This window comes from Andrena cerasifolii, chromosome 4 (assembly GCF_050908995.1).
Source record: "Andrena cerasifolii isolate SP2316 chromosome 4, iyAndCera1_principal, whole genome shotgun sequence".
Classification (NCBI taxonomy): Eukaryota; Metazoa; Arthropoda; class Insecta; order Hymenoptera; family Andrenidae; genus Andrena; species Andrena cerasifolii.
In genome coordinates, this window is record NC_135121.1 from 9,175,794 (window position 1) to 9,192,684 (window position 16,891).

At 45.9% G+C, this 16,891-nt stretch overlaps 1 protein-coding gene and 1 long non-coding RNA gene across 3 annotated transcripts in view; one reads left to right on the forward strand and one right to left on the reverse strand.

Moving 5' to 3' along the window:
* Positions 1-10,549, reverse strand: part of Mtd (TLD domain-containing protein mustard) — a 186,224-nt gene extending 175,675 nt beyond the window's left edge. For both annotated transcript variants that reach the window (XM_076810646.1, XM_076810644.1), the window contains exon 1: positions 10,335-10,549. In XM_076810646.1, coding sequence (XP_076666761.1) covers positions 10,335-10,354 — 20 coding nt within the window. In that variant the 5' untranslated portion in view covers positions 10,355-10,549. The remainder of the gene's footprint in view (positions 1-10,334) is intronic.
* A 310-nt stretch (positions 10,550-10,859) lies between these two features.
* LOC143368193 (uncharacterized) lies at positions 10,860-13,393 on the forward strand. Its single transcript, XR_013085172.1, has 3 exons — positions 10,860-10,977; positions 12,480-12,602; positions 13,113-13,393. It is a non-coding gene; the product is annotated as an uncharacterized LOC143368193 (long non-coding RNA).
* Positions 13,394-16,891: the final 3,498 nt, after the last annotated feature.

The window sequence follows — 16,891 nt, forward strand, 5'->3', positions numbered from 1 at the left end:
CAATGCGATTCAGTCTTGACGCGATTAAGGGTTAATATCGTCCTTCGGTGATCAGATTCCTCGTATCTTTGACACTAGCATATGCAGGAAGGTTAACCGAGGAAACCACCCCCGGTGTTTTTACCAAATCTGCATACGAATGGGTCGCACCTTTGCGTAACGTTTCCAGGAGCTTTCCCAGGCAAGCAAAACATTTCCATGATCCACGGCGCTGCTTTTTCTTCCCCTTGGAGCGCGAGCCACGCTTGCATACGAAGTTCCGGGAAAAAGAATCACCAGCGTGTGCCGCTTACCCAACAACAATTAACGAAACTTATTAACGTAAACAACTACTGTTCACCATACAAGATACGCGAACCTGCTCGTCCTCGGAACGTCCGCCTAGCAGAGGGACCAAAATGAATCGAAGCACGAGAATTCGTGGGTCCGTCGATCTTTCTAATCTTCCTTTCGAGAGTAAATGATGGAAGCTTATATCGGAGACGACGAAGAAACCGTTTCTATGGTTGGACGATGAACGATAGGTTCGCTCCGCCGAACGTAAACCCAGGGAACTCGATTCGAAATGGTTCTCCGCGCTTACCACCTCCAAGCTTGAAATGCACTCGGCCGATCCACTGGACCGTGAACGGAAAATATTTGCCCGTCGGGAAAGGGGGATCAGGCGTGCCAGCAGCCGCTGGAAAATTAATCGGCCCGATTCGCCGCGTGGCGCAGCCTCGAAGAGGGATCGAGCAACGGGAAAGCCCGTCGAACTTTGAGGAACTATCGAACGACGGCGATCTGAATTCAGGTCGGACCAACCCACCTGTCCTTGTTCCCGTTACTTCGGTCTCGAGCTGTCTCTGAAGACAACCCACTGTCGAACACTTGTGTCGGTGAAATTCTTGATTTGTGTTCCGATTAAAAAAGCAATCCCTTATTCTCCAAGCTGAGTTCTCCAGCTTCACCCTTGCAATCTCTACTTGTTTCAAGAAAAGGTTTATTCTCTCCCTGAAGCTGTTATTAATCCTGTATATCCTTTTGCTGCTACGATGTTTCTCGAAGCCACCAGCGTCCCCCAAACGCAATTTGCAAAATCCAACCGCACGGCGAGCCTCGAACAAATCGATACGCGGGCCATCGGAATTCCAGCATTTCGCGGCATGCTGATTCGCCCCCCTGTGAACTGCCAGAAACGGCCAGTCCGCGCAGGCACGATCGCGGGTACGTTTACCCTAAATATAGATGAATAATTAACCCGGTCAGACATTGCACGGACTATTGGCGCGGCATCGTTGCGCGCACAGAGATGCCTGGTGGTTCAGGCATGGTTGCACGCGGCATCGACCACGCGAGCCAGCGAGTTTCCCTCAGCCTGAAGAAGGTCGCGGAAGGAGGGGGGCGGCAGGGTGCATAGGTACAGGGGAGGAGGGCAGGGCGGATAAGAGCGGGAAGGAGTGGAAAAGGTGGAAGGAAGGGCGCAGTGAACGAAGATGCCTCTGTGTAGAGCCGAAACGACGAGGGGTGAGGCCGGGGGGAGAGTTGGTTGGTTGGTCGATGCCGCAAGGTCGTTCAGTATCGACGGCCTTTCCGATCCCCCTTTCTACAGGGTGTCCACGGCCAATCCGCGACACTCGTCGCCCCCTGCTGTTCGTTTAATGTCCAAGGGTGTTTTGACGTGTCGCCGCGATGGCGTGAATCAAAGGGAAGATTTCAAGGCCGGCGCCCTTGCCATGCACGCCCCGCGCTAACTCTTTCAACCGATCCTTTTGTCTTCCACCCCCGTGCTGCTGACCTATTTAACGTATCGCCCCGTTAAGCGCAGCCCATTTTTCAGGGTAGCACGCGCCCCAACCACGGGCTCTCCGAATCGACGATTTATTAATCCCCCGCCGCTGCGAGCTATTGGACTCTTCTTTTTTTCTCTCTCTACCTCTCCCCTCCCACGCGGAGGAAGCCTGTATTGGCTCTGTCGCTCGGCGGGCGGCGTTTTCAGAGGGAAAAATATTATCCGCGGAAAGGGATTCTTGGGCGATTTATCGGTTCCGAACTGCCGTTTCATGTGGCCGCCTTTTTTTCAGTGGTGTTGGATACCTCGGGGACGAAAGAACTCATATTCGCGAGTAGAGATCATTCATGCTATCCCTAGTAAAGGGGGTCGTGGGGAAAATCTGCGAAAGCTAGTTTCCAGTCTCCAGTAATTATTGTGTTCATTTTATTAATATCTCGGCACTACGTTCAGGGCAATATAACCGGGCACGTTTGAAAGGGGATGGCAATTATTATTAATTAACGCTCGTTTTCGGCAGAGTGGCTGATTAAAAACAACCCCGCTGCGCGTTCTCCATTAGCCTTAGGGCAGTATCGGTTTAATTACTCGATTAAACAACACTCACCAGCGGCCGTAGCCGTGAGGGAAAAGTTTCTATTCACTAGAACAAAAGTAACGAATGCTTATCCGGCTACACCCATTGGTGTCTACCACATGGTGTCCTCCCCTTGTAAGATAAAAATACAAAATAGAATTATTTGTTACATGAAAATTCTAAAAGCAGGTTTTGCAAGATTAGTTTCCTGTATCATATAGATAGACGATATATATTTGAAATTTCAAAAAATCATACTGTGATAAGGAAGCTGAGAAGAAGATGTAGGTTTAAAATAAGGGAAATTAAAGGAATAGCCTCGCTAAGAGGTAGGAACTTTATAACATACCAAAGACTGTTAGAAATGTTGAATAGATTAGCTATAGTGGTTAACTTATACATGTTACGTAATATAGCAGTGCAATAAAGTGTATGAAAAAAAAAGTTCTCGGTAGATCACCGAAGTTAAGCATCACGGGGCGGTGTACTGGGGAAAGATGGGTGACCACCTTTTTCTCCCGGTGCGCTGCTGCTGTTGGGACCCGAAGGAGAGAAGAGGGGGAAAAAATGGGACAGTATAAGCAAAAATAAGCTTGAAACGACGCCCATCCTGCTTAAAACGCAGGGAAACAATAAAACACAACATTAAAGAACACTCGGCGATTTTGAGGCCCGCAGAGAGGGCAGCACGCGAGAAGGAGCGCTATTAGTTTTCATCCATTATTGCGAGAATTATTCATCCAGGCTGGTGAATCGACGTGCCTTTAATGAAGTTACCGTCCCTGTGATCGAGCGTTTCCTTTTTCAATCGCCTAATAACCCGCCCGAGATCCGCCGGCTCCGAGCGATGAAAGGAGATCGTAATTACTTTCCAGTAATATCCCGAGAACGTCGTTCGCGCATCCAGCTCGCCGAGCATCAAGTTTTTCCCAATGTTCCCTCTGTTATTTCTCTGGTAGCGACCTCCTCCGCCGATAAGTGTACAGTGAAAATATTTTCCCCCGCATCAATATCTTCCGATGTGCAAACAACCCGACAACCATCGATCCGCGAGCAAGAATTTTTTCATCCCCTCTCCCCCTCCCTTACAAGCATCTGAGGGGGGGGGTGGGGGGTGGAACGAAAATATTCCCTCCACCTTAACGACTCCTCCGGGCCTCTGGATTACGCTAAACGATACCGTTTCTCGTTCCAACGGCGAGATGAGGAAGAAACATGGCGGAACGAAGGGCGGCGGTCGGAAGGACCACCTGGAGCGGGTGTGGGCGTCAAGTGCGACGAACCAGAAAAAACAAGAGGAAAGAACGAGGGGAAAATATGGAGCGAAGGGAAAGGGCCGGGGATAGATAGCGAGAAGGCAGTGGGAGGAGGGGTGGGAATGAAAGAAGAGAGGGAGAAAAAAAGAACGACAAGGCCGACTCTAATGAGAACACGAGCGATTTTCCATCGGTTTTCCAGGCGGACGAAGGTCGCGACCGAACCGCAAAAAAAGGAAACGGTCTCTCTCCGCTATTTCTGTTCTTTTCTCCGGCCTTTTTTTTTCTCTCTACGCCCCTCCCGGTGGCAGCGGCATTTAACAGGCTGCTCAGGGAGGAAGAGGGTCTTTTCCGCTGGCAAGCAGCGGAGCTGACAGAGGCTAGAGGACGTTAGAGAGAAAGGGGAAACGGCGGGGGACGGGCCGAGCGAAAGACGAGGATGCACGATTCCAGAGAGAAATAATGAGCCAGGGCGTTGTTGTTATTACGTACGTGTTGTTGGTCTGGGTTCAACGTGTCTGGCAAGCATTGTTTCCTCTTGGAAGCCGGCGTACAGCGCGGCTCAAGGACAGCAGACAATAGATCGCGGCGGATCCTCGATTCGCGAGGCGTTCCTGAGCGTTTTTTCCACCTCGCCGATGACTATCGCCAGCGAAGGCTTTTCAATATGTTAGGAGGGCCAGGTTCGAGGGGAATTCGTCGGGATACGTGCCCGACCTGGGATTAGACGGGACCAGGCTGGATAGCCGAAGAACAATCGGCAGCGCAAACTGGACTGGAAGATAGACTGCCGCATACGTGGACTTGTAAACCCGTTGGAAGAGGGAATTGAGTGGCTTTGAGACTTAGGCCGGTATTCATAGTCGCTAGTTATTCTTAAGCAAATGCTTAAGCATGCGGCATCCTCTACTAACCTGGTAGCTAGTAAAGGATGCCGAATAATTAAGCATTTGCTTAAGAATAAGTAGCGATTATGAATACCGGCCTTGAAGAGGTTGTTTCTAGGCTCGGGCTAGGTCTGAATGAATCTTCTTCTTCTTCTTTTGGGTGGCGGGTTGTTTCGCTGTAAGCGTGTAGATTTGCACTGAAGAATCTTTTAATTAGAAACTGCCTTCTATTGGTATGTCGTTGGTATCGGGAGATCTGATTTGTGGTAAGGATAGGATAATTGTGGGACAGTTGCCGCACCTTACGCAAAATTGTCACCGTGTCTAAATTTTGCAACGAAAATTTGTTCCAAGGGTACATATTGTTAGTTGAACATTTTGTTCTACTAGGGTATACCAACCAGTAATTGACCGCATACCAGTGAACTGACCATTAGTCAAAGAAATGTGAATTATTAATTTAAACATTATTTATAAATGCAGTGTAGTTGCACTTTTAATATCCTGTATTTTTAGTTACGCGTATTAAGGAAACATTAATAAGTACAATTTTCAGTAAAAGTATGCGGTCATTTACTGGGCTTCTGCACGTTTTGCATTTTATAATTATTTTTTTTAAATTACGGTAAGAATGAGTAATTATTTTTATAGATATTTCAAGAAAAATAAATTTAAATGCAATTTCAACAGTTGTAAAAAAAAAATAGTAACAGCAAAGTAAAATGAAACATCTTTTTAATTTGTACAGTTATAAAATACAATAAAATTGGGGAAATAAATAAGTGCAGATATTAATTCTGCTTTTCTAAATTTAATTGTCGTTTCTTCTTCCTTCCGCATTCATTACACATAAAATAAGAATAAAATGTGAAAAAGAGTAAAAAGCCCACAAATATGTTTGGATCATCAGATTTGTCATTACTAAATAAATAATTTGCTTTGAGATATCGCGGTATCTATTTTGAGACACTCTTTTTGTATTTTTAACATTTACATTTACGCACTTCCGTATTTCCAAGTGCTACGTCGAATGTGACCTATTCTGGCCGAGAAATATTCCACAGAGTTCCTTCAACGTATTACAGAAGTTATATCACGAAAAACTATGAATTTTTAACTAAGTACTACGATAGCAAAAATAAACTCGACGTATAAGTTATTTAGGCAAAGTGCGGTAGGCTTACCTCGAAAAATATCAAAATCTTTAAAAGTAATAATGGAAACACGTTCTCGTTTATTAATCTAACCCAAACGAACAGCCTGAAGCAAATAAAACCGACAGCGTTGTATTTTATCACCGATAACCCTGCAATACCGTAGGTGCGGCGTCTCTCCCAGTGCGGCATCTCTCCCGCAATTACCCTAAGCGAGTCTGAGGAGCAAGGGAAGCTGAACTTGAGACCTGGCTACAAACAGACCATCAACCTCTGCCAGGCATGGTGGATCGAGATTAAGGATCGAGTTGCACAAGCACTCGAGGCGATCCGGACAGGCTGCAGCAAACAGTATTAATCTTCGTGACTAGATGAAGAAATCCTCGAGTGCGCAGGGACACTTGTCACCGGCCCGTGATTAAATTCCACTAAATAACTGTTCCCGACGTGGCGACGCGTGCTGCTGATCAACAAACTGATGCATCGAAAGGAGCGCCTTCTACGGTCACAGAAACGATGCCCCTTAAATTGACTGCTCGAACCGCTGCAGTTGCGTAATAAGTCATATCAATTAGAAGCCGAGAAATTGCATATTATTCACGGTGCGCGAGCCCGTTTGCCCGTCCACAAACCGCTGCGATTCATCAACGTTCTCAAGAGATACATCGCTGGCAAACAAAACCATTAAATTAACATGGTAATACATATTGATAAACGCCAACACTGTAGCGATTCGAATCGCGCGCCATCTGTGGCCCGAGAGCTGCGCCGGGAGCGGGGTCCACACGCACGGACTTCGCATTATTTTACAGAATATTAGGTGTGAACCGAAATATCTCCCAGCTCGATCTACCGATCCACCTCGCAATACTCTTCCTCGTCGCTAAGGGGTGGTCCTTAAATTACGTGAGGCTTTTGAGTGTGGGGGGGAGGGGTCGCGAATTTCTTACGTTTTCTTACAAGAGGGGGGATGGAGTCAGGTATTATCTTACGTAATATTTTTAAATCTAATTTTCAATAAATACAAATTCTATCGTTAATCTTCCAGGAAAGTAGTTTTAGTTTAAATTCCCCGAAACCGAGTTAAATGAATTATATAAACCTTTAAAAGAAATTTAATAGCTGAGAGAATTAAATGTAAAAAATATTACGTAAGAAGTGGGTTGCAATATCGAATCTTAGGAATTCTTATACTGCGAGAGGGAGGGGGTAAGAAATCGCCAGAATTGCCCTTACGTAATTTAAGGACGGCCCCTAATTCACCGACGAAACAACCCAGTAACACAACATAGCCACCAGCAGGTACCGAGTACCCACACACACATTCTACCGCAAATTCGCGCCACGTGCTTCGAACGGCGCGTCGGTGTGAACGTTCAGCCAACCGAGTCCAGATATGCAAGCAGATACGGGCGTATCTAATCAAATGAACCATAATCTGGTACCGCGAGCGAGTACAGAATCGGCGAGGCATCGTAACGCAGAGGAAACCGTGCCTTATCTCGCGCTTTCTATTTCCTGCACACTTCCCATTCGAGGGTTATCCGTTTGCCACTCCCCCCACCCCCCGTTTTTCTAATTACGAGGACCGTGAAAAGACGCCGAGTTATCCCTCGTCCCGTTCCACTTGATAACGTCCGTCGCGACACCTTCCACGGACCGCCGAGTCGAACGGAGGCTCGCGGAAGATGAGATCGCGCAGATGGTATTCGACGATAGTGTTTATTGTGCAACGCGTACGCGGTCTCCTCGACGCTCGCCTTCGGAAATAGATTCAAGTACACGGGCACACAACGCTGGGGCTTATTTAGAATTATGCATCGACTCGCCTCCACGGAGGCCTCCAGACGCACGATCGCCCGCCACTCGGGCCGTTTACGCTGCTGCGTGGTTCGTGCGTCCTCCAGCGCCCGCGAGAACCTCCCTGTCTCGCTAGAGAACGGGCGCTATCGGTTTGGCGCGGCTCCAACTTCCGAGGCGCATTTCGCGATAAAGGAAGGCAAAGTTCGTGGCGTTCCTTGGTTCTATAGTGGGACGCTTCGCGTCAAGGGAATCGGGGCCGGTTCTCGGTGTCGATATGGTGGACAGGGACTCGGGAACGTTCGAGGATGAAAAGTAGCTCGTGTTTCGACCGATCGCTATCGCGCCGAAACAAGATTGCCGGTGGCTCGGTTGGCGTGCTGGCAGGCTAGCGTAAGGATGTTCGCAAGGAATCAGGAACACACACGAGCGTCCAGCGTTTTCGAATGGATTATTATGTAAAGGATATTTCGAAGACAATTTCGACATACAGTTAGTGAAGAAAGTATTTGGACAGAGCTGTGACTTTGATATTTATTCTTAAAACTACTATTAGAAAGAATTGAGGGAATCTTGACTATAAGAAAATGAAAGCTTAAACATTATACTTTATTTCTACTATGTGGAAAAATATAATCCTCAGTTTTACATCGGGAAAATAATAAATCTTTGTCAAGTGTAGTATAAAGCGCCAAAAAAGGATTTGGACAGACGAGTTAAACTGTATAAAGTAATTAATAATCTTTTACTAATATCTAGTAGGATATCCTTTGCACTTAATGACTTCTTTTAGTCTATTTTGCATTGATTCCACCAATTTTGTCAGTTCTGGTTCAATTTTAAGCCATTCTTCCTTCAGTTGATCAATAAATGTTTGACGATTGGTAGTTTGCTGTTTCGTACTCTTCTTTTAAGTTCGTCCCAGAGGTGTTCTATGGGGTTCACGAATAACCATTATAGTTGACGAGATTTTTTTTTTGGTTATGGTATGACCAATATCTATTGCGGAAATTTTATTTTGGTTATGGCGTAACCAATATATATTGCGGGATTTTTTTTTTGGTTACGGTATAACTATTGAACTATAGAATATCTCGAATGCGAACTGTGGGTATTAGGAACCGCGGTGCGCTGTAATTTATCAGAAGAGAATTTACACAAATTATTATTTGTAAAACTCAACACCGATTTTATGCCTTGAGTAGTTAATAAAATATATAATTATTACATTTGTGTTTTTATTGATTAAAACATATAAATTCTATAATTCATTGTATATCGTTCCTAAATACAAATTATTCGTAATAATATTAATAAAAATTGACGATGGCCTAGAGTGACCAAAATAAAACTCCCGCAATATATATTATATATCGGTTATACCGCAACTAAAAAAAAATCACGCTATATATATTGGTTACGCTGTAATAAAAAAAATCTCGCCAACGATAATGGTTATTCGTAACCAAAATCGATATCCGTCATCGATAACGGTTATTCCTGACCAAAATCATTTAAACAAAAATATTAATCCCTATGCCATAACTTGTAAAATTTAGGTTATAACAGTTAGGGTCCCCGGGCTTAAAGCAAACGGCGGAAGTTCGGAGGAAATATTTTGCGAAAAATTGCCTAGGAAGTAGATATAATTTCACCACCGGAGCGATTGTATTACTTCGCGCGAACATTAGCAGATAAGGGAACCCGTTTGCCTACCAACGACCCTCCGTGACACGACTGCGTAATAGGTTGCGTAACAGAGTCAACAGCGACGGATAACGAGCACCGAAATAAAAGGAATACCCCGACACTATCAGTGACTGGTACAGGTGTACCCCCTTCCGTAGCAACCACTCGAAACTCGCGCGATCAATCATCAAGCCGAAGCCGTCCCCTAACTGCATACGTACAAGGAATCGATAACAGAGCAGGAAATCTGCCAGACAATTTCATCGAACAGATTCGCCAGTGGACGTAGCACCCCGAATAAATCTCGTCTCTCGTGCTAGCACGGAAACGCGTGGGCTGGATTTCACGGTAACGTGACCAAATATCGATCCGGCTGGTACATAACGAAGGGCGCCCCGTCGGTTAAAGCAGAATAATACAATTCCAGAAACACCGCAGCGCCGGTAGAAGCGAAAAGATGTCTGGCGGCAAACTCTCTCCCGCCTATCCGCGAGATGACAACGTAGCAAACCGTCAATTGAGTGGCCCCCGCAAGAATTTACGATTCGCCCCGATGTCACGAGAAACCATCGTTGGTCGTTAATCGCGCGATGCCGTAATTCACCTTCACCACGGGTCAGATGCCACCACTGTGTCGTGTCGGAGCACGGACGTGCCCACACATTATACCCAACACAAGCGACCGACTCCATACGCGTCGCACACGCCTCTCCTCGCGCATCGGGACGAGCATGCAGCACATAATTTGCCACCCGTTACGCGGTTACAGCGAAGGAAGCCCTGAATGTCTCTCTCTCTATCTCTCTATCTCTCTATCTCTCTCTCTCTCTCTCTCTCTCGAAAAAAAAGACCAAAGTCTACCTTTCAACGCACGACGGAGAATTCGAGCCATGATGCTCGTATCGGCCTCAGCAAGGGGAACGGTTAAGCTTTTGCCCCAGATGACCCGGGATATAAGCTACCAGAAAACGTTTGTCGCGTGTACTTACGGGTGGGCTGCTGCCGGGTCGGCGAGAACGAAAGTGTGGAAAGATCGGGGAGATTCTCAAGTGCAAGGTTGCTACGGTCGCGCGACGTCACTTGAGAGTCTCTCGCCGGAGATACGTGTTCGAGAGACTCTGTGCGTCACGCTGCGACAGGGAATGTTGGCACGACCGACGGCCGATATAGCGAATGAATTGTAATATGATAATCGCTCACATTTTCCCGTGATCAGCCATCAGGGACGTTGGTGTCAGCGGGCCAGCACGACGTCGTCCTCTGGAAACCGCTCGCCGCAGGCCTGCCGTGCGATGCTCGTATTGGCACGTCCCTCGATGGCGCGCAACCGACCGCCGCTACCGGAGCGGATTCTGACACGGTGAGCTGCGGGTACAACGCCACGACGATCACGGGGATGCGGGGGACGGCATAGATGCTACTGAACCAGCGAGGGAAAGAGTGACAGGAGCGTGTGCCCGCGTGCTCGACGCCAATTTCTTTCGTACGATCTCCGCCGTCCGCTGGCCGCCTCGCTCGTTCCCTCGGGCCAAGTCAACGATGCCCGGACCAAACAAACGACTACACCACGATCGATTTACGCCGCGACGCGAACGCGCAACACGCGCGTCACACCGTGCGTGACACTCGCGAACAGCCGATACGTAACTACGCCGCGATTACGAAAGGAGAAAGCACAATTTTCCACAAGAAAACGCGTTCACGGACACTACGGAACTCCCGGCACAGACTGTCATCGATTGTTGACGAGCGTCGTGGACGATCACGTTCTGCCGGTGCAACAGTGGCGCCATCTGCCGCCGCCGGGATCGCACGCGACGCAACGAGCGAGAGTTAACCGTCGGTAAGTAAGGGGCCCAGGGAAATCGAGCGCGCAGCGATCTCGCGCGGCTGTTTCCGCGTACGATTGTCGAGATAGCGTTCCCTGTACCGCTTACGGCGTCAGCGAGAAACCAGACGATGTTTTAGATTCTGCTTTTAGCCGAATACCGTTTCCTCGTGTCATCGATGTATTTTTAGACGCGTTCGATTAAATACTGCGCCCGATTGCTCAATGGGGAATAATTTACGTCTGGCAACGGGGTTACGGGGACGTTCAGCTATTTTATGTGGGAATTAGCTACATCCTTGGAGGTACATAATGCGAAGAAAAGGGTTACCAATCGATAGAAAGAAGGTGGTCGCTGATCGGCAGATTTAAATTTAACCTCTTATCCTTATTCTTCGTCGAAAGTTTCCAATCGATAAGACTCTCTTGGTTGATACATATGGATATGTGAGCGGAATAATCAGAGTCACAGTGATTTTATCGGGCTGCGTTCGAATTTCTCGATTATCTCGCGGCACGGCTTGGAAAAATAGAAATCGTAATGTAACGCGTGTTAAACGGCTGCTTATCTTGTGGCATGCAAGCGTCCAGTATCTTGCAGGACTAGGCTTGCACAAAGGCAACGGTCTACCGAAACATTTCCTGCACGCTTAAATCTTACTCATTCTCGATAGCGGTATGACTAATTGCGGCGATAATCGTAACATATAACACCGGCGGAGATATTTTTTACAGGATTGAAACGGTGGCCGGCGAGTTTCTTGCATCGGGAGCGTGACGTATGACCGTTGATTTTTGCCACGATCATTAATAGCACGTAAACAACGGTGACGCATAGTAGTATTGGATTAACGCGTGGATGCAAGCGTCGTTTGCATTAAACTAATTGTAAGTATTTAATCGCTAACGTTTGATTCTATCCCCCACGAGGAGGTTATGGCGCGAACAAAGCGGTTTTAAAGATGGGAATATTATTTCCCGGGATCAACCGCTTTGCATACAATAGTTTTGTTAGACTGGGCATCGCGCGGTTCTACGCATTGTTTCCCGGCCCTCGCCGCGTATGAATACCAAAAGAGATTAACGAGATTTCAGCTCGCCACCTCAAAATTTATAATTCCTGTCCCGGGCGGCCGACCGTGTGCGCCCACGCGGCGCAGCCCCACAATGCATCGCGAGCAAACACGTTCGACCGTTATTTTAAAAACCGTGGACAGTAATTTTACGAATTGTTTCGCTCAGGGGCTTGTCGGCCACTCCGCTGCGAGATTTAATGCGCAACAATTGTTGTGTATATAGAAGCTATTAAACGCGAGAGGTTAAAGAAAGCGCTGGTGCGAATAATTGGGTCAGAGTTTTCTTTGTCTTTCGTAGCAGTCGATCGTACAGGTTCGCCATGGAATCGGTGCAATCGTAACGGCCTTGACAATTTACATTCTCGTCGATGCTTCCAGAGAAATCATTTTCTCAGAGCGAAACAATGTCTTTGTTCTGTTTTTTTTTTTTTTTTGCATCAGGTGCTGCGCTCCCTTCTTCCCGTGCATCAACCTTGACGGGCACGAAACGGGACAAATACTAAACCGCGCGATACGGCGATTTCAGCTTCGGTTTCCTATTCAACGGAACGGGCCAGGAGCGAGGTAAACACAAGCGACGGGTTTCTCGGGGCAGTTCGCGCAGCTCGTTGAAACTGCACGCGATTAGCCACAAAAGGAACAGTTACGTTTAAATACGCGTAGCTGCATATAGTTATTGATATGAAAATGAGATTGATCGACAGTGCGCACACGTATGTGGCACGAAACTCGCATATAATCGTGCTGTTTACGCGGCAGCCGTAGCGAATTTATTAGCGACGTGTCTATAGCCGCGCGACATGTATCCTCTCAGCGGGCACGCTTTATCTCGCACGTTTGCAAACCGCACAGCGGACCGAAACGCACGTGCGTTTTGCAAGAGGCCAACGGGAGAGCGAAGCGTTGACTCATTTCGCGCGAGCTCCGCTACGGCTGGATCTCGTTAAGCCCGGGCTCTGCCTCGTCGCAGCTGTCGGGGAGCAGAGTCCATGCGTTTGACTCTGTTTCCCTCGGTATTGTTCGCAAATCGCTCCGCGACACGTTACCCTTTAAGCATTTCCTTCTTTGTTTTAGAAATTTCTGCGCCGTCAGCGCGCACGTGGCGTTATCTCGCCGCTCCGCTGGCCAAAGTAAGGGGGCGCGGAGAGACAAATGTGCATATCGGGAGTATCCAAGATGGTGATGCACGTGCAGCGTCTCGATTTCTACATTCGCCGTTTCGTTGCGCGAATAAAGGTCGACAGTCCTTCGTAACAGTTTCAGCCGACCGCCCCTCCGCGGACGCTGTGCAAGATTGATAGTTAACCCTTTGGCAGTTCAATGAAATTTCAAATTCCGGTTCAAAAAATGTAAATTTTCTTTGTGTTATATTTCCGTTTACGCCGAAAGGGGTTATCCTTAAATTATATAAGGCTTTTTAGGGGGGGGGGAGAGCGAATTACTTACGTTTTCTTACACGGAGTGGGGGGGGAGTTAGGTAGCGTCTTACGTAATATTTTTTAACCTAATTTTCAATAAATATAAATTCTATTATTAATGTTTTGGAAAAGTAGTTTTAGTTTAAATTTGCCGAAACCGAGTTGAATGAATTATATAAACCTTTAAAAGAATTTTAATAACTGAAAAAATGAAGTGTAAAAAGTGTAATATTACGTAAGGAGGGGGTTGGAATATCAAATCCTACGAATTCTTATACTTGAGGAGGGATAGGGTAAGAATTCGCCAAAATTACCCTTACGTAATTTAAGGACGGCCCCAAAAGTGTAAAAAAAGCATGTTTCACAAGTACCTTTTTTCCAGTGGCGGATTTAACGGGCAGCCGATGAGCAGTTGCCACCTGTGTCCCTGCCCAAAGGCCCCTATAAGGCCCCATGTTTAAAAAAATATAATTATATATATTTTTTTTAACATGGGGCCTTGGAGGGATAAATCCAAACACTATTTTTTTCTGCACTACTATATTTAGCCCAATTTAATAAACTACCTCTTCATTTTCCCAAAAAAAGGGCCCCTCTGAACGTTTGCCACCTGGGCCTTTTTCCTTAAATCCGCCACTGCTTTTTTCGTTTTTCTTCTTCTTCTTCTTCTGCTTCTGCCCGTGCCTCGTACAAAATAAACTGCCGGTGGGTTGAAAATGAAAGGATAATAAGAGAGCGAACAGTATCGCAGAATAATTTCTGTCGCCCAAAAGAGCCGGAAGAAACAATCGCGCATCTACTGCGCTGTACCCTCGCGCGTTCGCAATCGTTATTATTAGTAACCACTGAACGGCCGTCTTCTTTATCCGCGTTACACGTAGATAAGATAGGGAAGGGAACTTAAGCGCGGTGCGTCAGTAAAACATCGCCGTTTGCCATTCCTAAATGCGCATTTCTGATACGAAGAGCTACACACGTACGTACACACGCTGCGTCCCAACATCTCGCGGGACAGATGTGCCGCTCTTGCCTCGTTTATTTTTTGTTTACCGAGAGGAAGATCAGCGCGTGATTGTTAGCCTCGAAAAGCTCCGCGAACAAGGCTTAACCTACATCTCCTCGAGGATCGAGACGCGTGTATTCCCCGAGCACATGTCAGGCACATCGCGGCACCGATTCACCAAACGGCAATGACATTCCATGGCGTCGTGATTTTTTCCAATCGGGTAACGCGTTCAAATGTGGCCGCTAAGCCGAGGCCTTGGCTATAGGCAGAAGTTAGCTCAAGGACGACGACCGGCTGTCTATTCGAATTTCATCATAGTGCGAAGCTAAGCAGGTGAATGTCAGCCCCTTGCGCCTCATGCCCGTAATGAGGCAAATCTTCGCGGGATGATGATGTGCCCCGTCGGACGGACTTGGTCCGGCTAACAACGGCGAGCAGCGTGTCGAATCGACATGGAATTCTGTTTTACGGTTAATCGTGCATAAAGTAAGACTGTACTTCCGAAAGGGTCCGGTGGCCGAGCGAGATGAAACTTGGCCGGTAGGGGAGACCGGGGTGAAGTGAACCCCAGGGGCGAAGTGAACCTCGGGGTGAAATGAGCTGTCTTAATTTATTCTTTAACAATAGAATATATTTAGAAATTTTGGTGATGTAGTAAATGTGTGTAATACCACAATGATAATTGTGCACATTCAGATATCGAAAAATGGAAATTCATTTAAAAAGTTAAAAATGACATCCAATTGGTTTTAGTTTCAATTTAGCTTTTTGGATAAATGAGTCTTAAATGTGTTATTTTAACTCCAACTTTTTTCTGCGTGTTTATAATAAGCTTATAAACATACATGTACACGCGTTTGAGAAAACAGCAATCCTAAGATTATTAAATAATTAATTTTCCACTGAGTACACATTCCGGGCAAAGTGACCAGGGTAAACTGAGCTGCAAAGAAAAGATGCGCGAGTGTTGTGCGCAATAACCTAACCTGTCAGCTAGCTGGGAAACCACGCGCGTGATGGAATAGAATCTAACCTCAAAAAATTGAAAAATCTGTCACAGTTTTTGACAACCACGGTTAAAAATAAAACAACTGACGTGGTACACACGTCATCTCAGCGCAAGGGGTTAATAATTACCTATATCCTTAATTGAAACTCGGATTTTATGTCAGCTCACTTTACCCCAGATAGTAGCTCAGTGTACCCCATATATGGGGTAAAGTGGTCGTTTTAGCATTTTTTTTTCAAGTTGAATTTTAATGCACTTTAAGTTTATTTTAAGCATTGCTATTCGTCATTTATAAATAGTAATGTTCAAATTATATTATAAATCTATTTCCACACATTTTTGTTGAGAGGGAAAAATTTTATTCAACTTGAAACTTTTTCGCGTCACTTTGCCCAGGTCTCCCCTATTACGAGAGGTGTGGAAAGACCCCAAATATAAAAGAGTGACCCAAAAAATGAGGCCTTTTTTAGCCTCTTTTTGGTCCCACGATTTTGCAACTGAATTTTGTGCCAAATGATACCTTATTATGAGACATCAATCACATGAAATTTTCGAGTTGAGGTGACAATTAGTTTCTGAGATAGGAACGACATTTATATTTCTTGATTTCTATTTTTTTTTGTTCGTGAATTTTGAAAATCTAAGTTCAAATTCGTCGTTAGCAGTCAGCAAAACCTCTGTAAATAATTGTTTAAATTATCGGACTAACATAAAAGTCCGTACATCGAAGCGTATGAGCTGACGCGTTAACGAATTTTCACTTCTTTCACCTCCCATATCTTAGAAACTAATTGTCACCTCAACTTGAAAATTTCGTGTGATTGGTGTCTCATCGTAGAGTGTCGTTTCCCATAAAATTCAGTTCCAAAATCGTGGGACCAAACAGAGGCTGTTTTTGGGTCACTCTTTTAGCTTCGGCGATTAATGCGTTCAAAAGATACAGGGGTAATTGTGCATAAAAGGATAGGTACACCTTACCGATTCTTTTTAATCACTTTACCACGATCTTAACAATATTTCTCTTCACTTATACCGACGCAACGCATTCCACTTTCCAAATTATCCCGGGTATTAGTATTGGTTGGGGCTAGATTAATGCGGGGGGTGCGTAAAGCATGGTAGCGAACCGATGTGAGTTTGAAGATGCTAAAAATGTGACTGAGGCTACAAAATTTCAAAATGAAAAAATTGGGGGAGGGTTCCCAGGTAGCGGGGCCTGCACCAACGTCCAAAAAAAATTTAAAAAAAAAAATTAACAATACTTTTTTTATTAATATTCGGAAACTATTAAATACTCGAAGCTACAATTTTAGATTTAGAGTCCACACCCCCTCCGCACCCCTCCCCCCAAACCTCATCTTAATCGGCCACCGATCCCTTTCGGAATAATATCCTAAATTAATACCGGGTTACAGAGGTG